General features: G+C 36.3%; 1 protein-coding gene across 1 annotated transcript in view; it reads left to right on the forward strand.

Moving 5' to 3' along the window:
- The first annotated feature begins 5,600 nt into the window (after positions 1 to 5,600).
- slc35f6 (solute carrier family 35 member F6) overlaps positions 5,601 to 8,451 on the forward strand; it is a 6,271-nt gene continuing 3,420 nt past the window's right edge. Inside the window, exons 1-3 of the mRNA XM_047801928.1 lie at positions 5,601 to 5,781; positions 7,410 to 7,482; positions 8,332 to 8,451. The exon at positions 8,332 to 8,451 is cut by the window's right edge and continues 52 nt beyond it. Coding sequence (XP_047657884.1) covers positions 5,705 to 5,781; positions 7,410 to 7,482; positions 8,332 to 8,451 — 270 coding nt within the window. The 5' untranslated portion in view covers positions 5,601 to 5,704. The remainder of the gene's footprint in view (positions 5,782 to 7,409; positions 7,483 to 8,331) is intronic.

Here is an 8,451-nt window from a genome sequence, read left to right on the forward strand (position 1 = left end):
GACTAGAGATCTGCTTGGGGACTGCGATTCCACACTATGTATTCATTCATCTTTAGTAACTACCTGGTCAGGGATGAAATGATTCATTTTATTTTTAAAAAACACACAATTATGAGATATTTTCTCACACGTGACAGAAGCTTCCATAGTGGTGCCATTTTTGAATTTTCCCGACATTTTTTTTTACAGAAGGATTCCTGAACCGCAAAGATCCGATTCATCATCAATAGCAGCACATATCTGAATATTTAGGACTGTGACATAAATGTATACATTAACAAACTCATTGTCAAACTACATTCTCTGTAACAGGTCATTCTAAGGATGATCACTTGATCTGAACCTTAAAATAAACAGATAAAACCATTTCTGATCAAGTGAGTCTGTAAAAATTTGCTGACTCAGAGGTTGGTTCCTGCAGATACGGTCGTTCCCTCACCAGCTTCTCTTTTGTGTGTGTCTTGAACACACAAAAAATCCCACAGAGAAACCAGAAAGCACAAAAGACTCTAACTAAGCTTGAAGACATTTTGTAACATTAAATGTAATGTGGAAGAGCTAAAACAAAATTTTAATTGTTGATAAAACACTGTAGTATTTCTTTAACAGAATAACTCAAAACTAATCAAATACTATTTTTTAGTGTTGAAGGTTTTTATATATATATTTATATATATTTATTTATTTTGCAGTTACATTTAGATTTAAAGGATTTCTGAGAGTTGATGGTGCTATGGTACCTTCAACAACAATATTTATTTCCCATGTCCTTGGGTAGGGTTTATAATTAACCCAAAAATGGTTTATTCCAGGCAAACAACCTCAACTTGCCATCATGAATGTTCTAAATCTCTAAACCTTAACCACACTACAATTTTTTTAAATAAAATTCCAGATTTATAATATAGCATTAATATCTCTCTGTGTCTCAAAAACTAATTTCTCTCTGTGTCTCTGTCTCTCAAAAACTCTGACCTTACACTCAAGGTATTTACTAATCTAGAAAATCCAGAGAATTGGTACACAGTAGGTTTGGTGGTAAAATGTGAGGTTTTTAAAATTCAAACCCTAGCTTTAATAGGAAAGCTGTTTTGTGTTAGTGCTTGATGATTCAGTCTAGAATCATATATAAGTGTGCGATTTGAAATAAAATGCAAATTTTTTTAGTGAAGTTAAATGGATAGGAAAATTTATCCATTTTATTTTGCAAATGCAGCATTCATTCATTAATTCATTCATACATTAATTTTCTACCGCTTATCTGAACTTCTCGGGTCACGGGGAGCCTGTGCTTATCTCAGGCGTCATCGGGCATCGAGGCAGGATACACCCTGGACGGAGTGCCAACCCATCACAGGGCACACACACTCTCATTCACTCACACACTACGGACAATTTTCCAGAGATGCCAATCAACCTACCATGCATGACTTTGGACCGGAGGAGGAAGCCGGAGTACCCGGAGGAAACCCCCGAGGCACGGGGAGAGCATGCAAACTCCACACACACAAGACGGAGGAGGGAATCGAACCCACAACCCTGGAGGTGTGAGGCGAACATGCTAACCACTAAACCACCGTGCCCCTTACTTTATATCGGTCTGAGAAAAAATTTGATTTTTCAGGGATCAAAGACTTATAAGAAACTTGAAGTGCTGATTTTTTGAAGTGCTTACCCCCCCCCCCAATGCAGCATGTCAGGATTAAAAAAAAACACACTTTTCATTTAAACGTGACTTGATAGAATAAGACACCCAGAGACATCAACAACTATAAAGTTAATGAAGGTGATCATCAATAATACTAATATTAGTGAAATAGCTTGTTGCTAGCACTACTCAATATTGCCCATTGTTGTTTCTGCATCACAAATGCTGCAAGTTCACTAAATTCCTAAGGTGTAAAGAAAAAATAAAGGCAAATTGCTTGTAAATTATCATTTACAGAGTGCCAGAAATGAAACGCTAGTTTGGTAACCCCCAATTTAACCCACACCAGATAGAAAGATATTTATAAGAATTTCACGGCGGCTCATCAAATCACTGTGAAGGCTTCCTCCGCCAACTTCACACACCAGCCAGAGGCCTACCAAGCAGACTCTAGAAAATGTGCCATATGCCATAAAGGTATCATTAAAGATAAAGATATGCCCCTCTCACAATAGATCAGACTGGTCAATCTCAGGATAATCTCTGCGGCAAACAGCTCTGAGCTAACACCATATCTAAGGATAACTTACACCAGGTAACCCTTTTCACTCACTAACCCATGCAACTATACAGAACATGGATCTCCAAAGAGGAGCGACAGTGCCATCTGTGCATGCATTTGTACTTTTACTGTGCACTGCTAAGATGGGCCTGCGCTGTTGTTCTTTTAGTTTTACAGTGACAATTAAACTCGGCTTTGCCAATAAATTGTGTTGTCTATCGACCCTAGTGGACTCCAGGTCTGGAGTCAACATGATCCACAGTCAACTAATTAAGGAACTGCAACTACCCACAATCCCCTGTACTGCCCCCATAAAAATCAGGGTGCTGGACAACCAACCCATACACCCAGCTTCGGTCACCCCGGCATTCATCAAACCACCACACTAGTCCAAAATGTATTAATGCCGGTTCACTTTGCCAGGGTGTAGCGGAATATGTTAAGGCTTGCACTGAATGCACTGAATCTGCAGGACTGCTAGTTGTGGCTGCTGTGACTACTAGATTTACCAACCAATCAACCAATAATGGTCAAGCAGAATGTCTGAATCAAGAACTGGGCCATTACCTGCAAACAAATTGTAGTCATGAACAGCATTTTTGGAAGAACTTTCTCCTATAAGCTTAGTATGCCCAAAACTTCCTGATACACTCTTCCACCGGCCTCACACCTTTCCAACGTGTCCTGGGTTATCAACCCCTCTTGTTCCCCTGGTCTGGAGAACCATCTTATGTGCCGGCCATACTGTAGATGATTGGCTTCTTCTGAGTCAGACAGTTTGGGAGAATGCACACATGCGCCTTTAATATGTCATTCGGCACCAGTGCCTGCAGGCCAATCGCCAAAGATGACCCCATCCACCCTATCAACCAGGCCAGTTGGTATGCTTTTCATTTCCGTTTACATTTACATTTACAGCATTTGGCAGACGCCCTTATCCAGAGCGACATATAGAAGTGCTTAAATCTCTATTATTGAATACATTAATGCTGGTGCAGTGTGAGGAGTGATGATGGCTTTGAGGTAAGAGGGAGCTGGTCTGTTTTTGGCTTTGTAGGCCAGCATCTGTGTTTTGAATCTGATGCGTTCAGCTATCAGAAGCCAGTGGAGGGATGAATTTTGGCACAGCTTTAAATTGCATGCTCTTCTTAATGCAACCCTCCCATTTCATTCAGGCCCAGGACTGGCACTGAAGTTTAACCCCTATTCAGCAGTAGCTGTAATGGTAGTAGTATTAATAGAAGCAGTAGTTGGTAGTGTTGGTTGTATTTAGTATTTTAATAGTATTTAGTAGTAGTAGTAGTAGTAGTAGTAGTAGTAGTAGTAGTAGTAGTAGTAGTAGATGTATTAATAGTATTTAGTAGGAACAGTATGTAGTAGTAGAAGATGTATTAATAGTATTTATTAGTAGTAATAGTAGTAGATGTATTAATAGTATTTAGTAGAAGTAGAAATGTATTTGTAAAGTATTAGATGTAGTAATAGTATTTAGTAGTATAAGATGTAGTAACAGTATTTAGTAGTAGTTATAGTAGATATATTAATAGTATTTAATAGCAGTAGTACTAGATGTATTAATAGTATTTAATAGTAGATGTAGAAACAGTATTTAGTAGTAGATGTATTAATAGTATTTAGTAGTAGATGTAGATGTAGTAACAGTATTCAGTAGTAGTAGATGTATTAATAGTATTTTGTAGTAGTAGATGTATTAATATTATTCAGTAGTAGATGTAGTAACAGTATTTAGTAGTAGTAATAGTAGATATAGTAGTAGATGTAGTAACAGTATTTAGTAGTAGTAGTAGTAGTAGTAGTATTAGATGTAGTATTTAGTAGTAGATGTAGTAACAGTATTTAGTATTAATAGTATTAGATGTATTAATAGTATTTAGTAGATGTAGTAACAGTATTTAGTAGTAGATGTAGAAACAGTATTCAGTATTAGTAGTAGTAGTAGATGTATTAATAGTATTTAGTAGTAGATATAGATGTACAGTAGTAACAGTATTCAGTAGTAGTAGATGTATTAATAGTATTTAGTAGATGTATTAATAGTGTTTAGTAGTAGTAGTTGTAGTAGTAATAGTAGATGTATTAATAGTATTTAGTAGTGGATGTAGATGTACAGTAGTAACAGTATTCAGTAGTAGTAGATGTATTAATAGTATTTAGTAGTAGTAGTAGTAGTAGTAGTAGTAGTAATAGTAGATGTATTAATAGTATTTAGTAGATGTATTAATAGTATTTAGTAGTAGTATTTAGTAGTAGATGTAGTAACAGTATTTAGTATTAATAGTATTAGATGTATTAATAGTATTTAGTAGATGTAGTAACAGTATTTAGTAGTAGATGTAGAAACAGTATTCAGTATTAGTAGTAGTAGTAGATGTATTAATAGTATTTAGTAGTAGATGTAGATGTACAGTAGTAACAGTATTCAGTAGTAGTAGATGTATTAATAGTATTTAGTAGATGTATTAATAGTGTTTAGTAGTAGTAGTTGTAGTAGTAATAGTAGATGTATTAATAGTATTTAGTAGTGGATGTAGATGTACAGTAGTAACAGTATTCAGTAGTAGTAGATGTATTAATAGTATTTAGTAGTAGTAGTAGTAGTAGTAGTAATAGTAGATGTATTAATAGTATTTAGTAGATGTATTAATAGTATTTAGTAGTAGTAGTAGTAATAGTAGTAATAGTAGATGTATTAATAGTATTTAGTAGATGTATTAATAGTATTTAGTAGTAGTAGTAATAGTAGTAATAGTAGATGTATTAATAGTATTTAATAGATGTATTAATAGTATTTAGTAGTAGTAGTAGATGTAGATGTATTAATAGTATTTAGTAGTGGATGTAGATGTACAGTAGTAACAGTATTCAGTAGTACTAGATGTATTAATAGTGTTTAGTAGTAGTAGTAGTAGTAGTAGTAGTAGTAGATGTAGATGTATTAATAGTATTTAGTAGTAGTAGTAGATGTAGATGTATTAATAGTATTTAGTAGTGGATGTAGATGTACAGTAGTAACAGTATTCAGTAGTACTAGATGTATTAATAGTGTTTAGTAGTAGTAGTAGTAGTAGTAGTAGTAGTAGTAGTAGTAGTAGTAGATGTAGATGTATTAATAGTATTTAGTAGTAGTAGTAGTAGTAGTAGATGTAGATGTATTAATAGTATTTAGTAGTAGATGTAGTAATATTTAATACTATCAGCAGTTGTAGAAGAAGTAGAGTAGTGTTTGGTAACAGAAGTAGTAACAGAAGTAGTATAAGTAGTATTATTATCAGTAGCAGTGGTATAAATTGAAAGTGCACTGAGATCTGAAACCAGAGCTAAGGTCTGGTGACACGTCAGCTGACCCTTTAGTCATGTGACCCTTTAGTCATGTGACCGCTGCTGCGTCGTTACATACGTTCGAAAAGGAGGAAAAAAAAGGGAGCAGCATAAACACCGTGTCTAATGCTGGCTCTGCTCATTAGGGGTTCATCATGGCCTGGACGAAGTACCAACTGTTTCTAGCTGGTTTGATGCTCACTACAGGCTCCATCAACACACTATCCGCAAAGTAAGTTTATCATTTAATAAGCATAAACACAAACACTGTGTTTATAACGGTGAATGTTAGGGGGGGGCGCTGACTCGTAAATAAAAACGTAACAAATTAATTGCTTGATTCTTTTAAAACATACGTGCACTAAATGTACGAATACGAACTGCAATAACTTATTAACTAGAAAAACAATAATACCTATCAAGCTGTGTTAGAAAAATACGAAAAGCCCCATTTCGAACACCCCCACAACGGACCGTACCATTTTTTTGTTTACAGAGATTTACATGCTTATTCCATGTGCGTTCATTGTATAGTGCAAAAAAATCCTTCAAATGTCTATGAATAATGGAAATGTTTTGCTAATTAAATTTTCTAGGTTTAATTTAGTCTTTCAGAATGAATCAAGGAGGTGGTGGTTGTATCAGAGCCAAGGGGAAATGCTGACCCTTTACCTATGGTTACATAATTCACACTGTACCAAACTCATGGTGCACTTTATAATGTATGTGATGTATTGAAATTAAAACGATTCATCACGTGTCTGGTGTAAAGAGTCATTCGATGCTGAGTGTGCAGTCTGATCACCTCTAAACATATGACTTATGATTATATTGCTGATTTGGCTCGATCTTTGCATAGTCAGTGTATTATTATTATTATTATTATTATTATTTTTAATTTCATGCATATTTAACTAAACTGAATGAGTGAAAAAGGTGAAATCATCTTTAACTAGCTCTAACATTGTAGGTAAAGTTTCCTTACATATCTTTTCGATATCTATCTAGCCGTTTGTTTGTTTGTTTGTTTAATTATTTTTAGGGTATAATTTTTTTTTTCACTGAACAAAAAACGAAATGCTTTTTTATTCAACAAGTGTGACGGATCGTGTGCGTAACATGAGCTAAATCTGTCGAGCTGCTTTTCAGCAGTCGGTAGAAATACAGATGTCGAAAGTCAAAGTGAAAGGATGAAATACAAGAAGAAAATGTGTCCTGTAGAGATACTGGTTACATTTCTATACTAGGTCATGTTCTGTTCAAACCCGTAGCAACTCCACACAACTGGTATTCAGAGCACATGGCAGTCACGCTCCTTTTAACGGTCTGTCTGTCCAAGAGAGACGAAATTACCATCACGAGATGAGATGAGAGGAGAGATTACGAATGCTTAACCTTAATCAAAGTCTGACTGCTGTTCGTAGAAAGCCGATCGCTCTCGTGAAGCTCTCGTCAGCAGGATTATGGTGCTGTTGTTTGACTTAATGTGTGACTTGAGTAAATGTCTTTTATCTCTCTCATTTTAAAGAGCCATGTTCAAACTTGTGAAAAAGGTGTTTGTTTAAGCGTAAAGTTTCAGCTTCAAGTCATTACTGCATGGCTGGCTGTTTTTTTATCTGTATTTTTCCTCCTATTAGCCTGTTTTCTTTCCATTAACACCTAAAAGTCTATATTGGACTTCAGACAGAGTGCAAAACATCCAGAAATCGTTAAACAAATCACATTAAACTGAAATGTGCTATGAAAAGCATCGCATATGATGTCCATCGACAGAAAAACAGTCACTTTACTGTAGTTAAAGGATTCCTGTGATGATGATTAACTATACGACTAAAATGCCTGTATTCACTACAACAACAGATGGGCTGACATGTTCTCCGCTCCTGGCTGCTCTGGTGCTCCTGATCACGGCTTCTCCCATCCCTTCCTACAGGTAAATATTCTATTTATCCTCATTTTATTTGTATGTTAATGCTAGCTGACTAACTAGCTGGAATTCTACAAGTGTTAATTAGCAGTTTTTTAATTTAATCACAGTTCTAAACTTGTAAGGAATCATACATCTGGAGGCGGAGAACAGGGTGGTGTAATGCATCCAGATGTGATGTTTTGGTAGTTTGATTATTTTCCTCTCTCTCTCTCTCTCTTTCTTTCTTTCTTTCTCTCTCCCTTGCTCTCTCTCTCTCTCGTTTATTTATGGTATTCGACAGACATGCTGGCTCAGAAGTTAATAAGATGAAAGTGTAGAGTTAACACCTTTGGCCTGAAGATGCTGGAAACTTGCTGACAACCGAGATTCTTCCCTTAACGTAAAACAAATGTTTTGTCGACGATTAAACCTGATTTTAGTCTGTTGTGTGTATCATATCAAGTCCCTGTGTTGTTAGTTTCTATAGTAACGATAATGTAGTAGTAGTAAAGACTTTGCGGAAGATTGTCAGTGCTTCTGTCAGTATGTCACTGCTTTAATGGACAAAGGAAAAGAGCGCTAACTGCATCACGATACGTGATGGACGCCTGAGCTTTCGGATGAAAGAGGAAGGCGAACTTTTCGACAGTGGGTTGTCCTTTGGGATATGAGCTCGTGATCTGGCGATGATTGATTGGCGTACTCAGGTTCCCTCTTCTGAACCTTTTGTGTCATCGGTTTCCTGTGAGCTGATTACTCAGCCTGCTGGTACAGAGGGACTACTGCTGACTCATCCTTTTCTCTACATGTCTTCTGCTTTGTTCTGTTCACTGTTTTTTTTTTTCTCACGTCTTTATGACCACATCTCTCCAGGCCGTGTGCATGTTTTTGGGTGAGCTGTGCTGCCTCGCTGTTTTCTACATCCTTATCTGCCACGACCGCCGCAGACCGGTGCCCAGAGTAGAACCAGGTCAGAGCTTCAACCCCCTCCTC

The sequence above is a fragment of the Tachysurus fulvidraco genome, chromosome 16 (genome assembly GCF_022655615.1).
Source record: "Tachysurus fulvidraco isolate hzauxx_2018 chromosome 16, HZAU_PFXX_2.0, whole genome shotgun sequence".
Classification (NCBI taxonomy): Eukaryota; Metazoa; Chordata; class Actinopteri; order Siluriformes; family Bagridae; genus Tachysurus; species Tachysurus fulvidraco.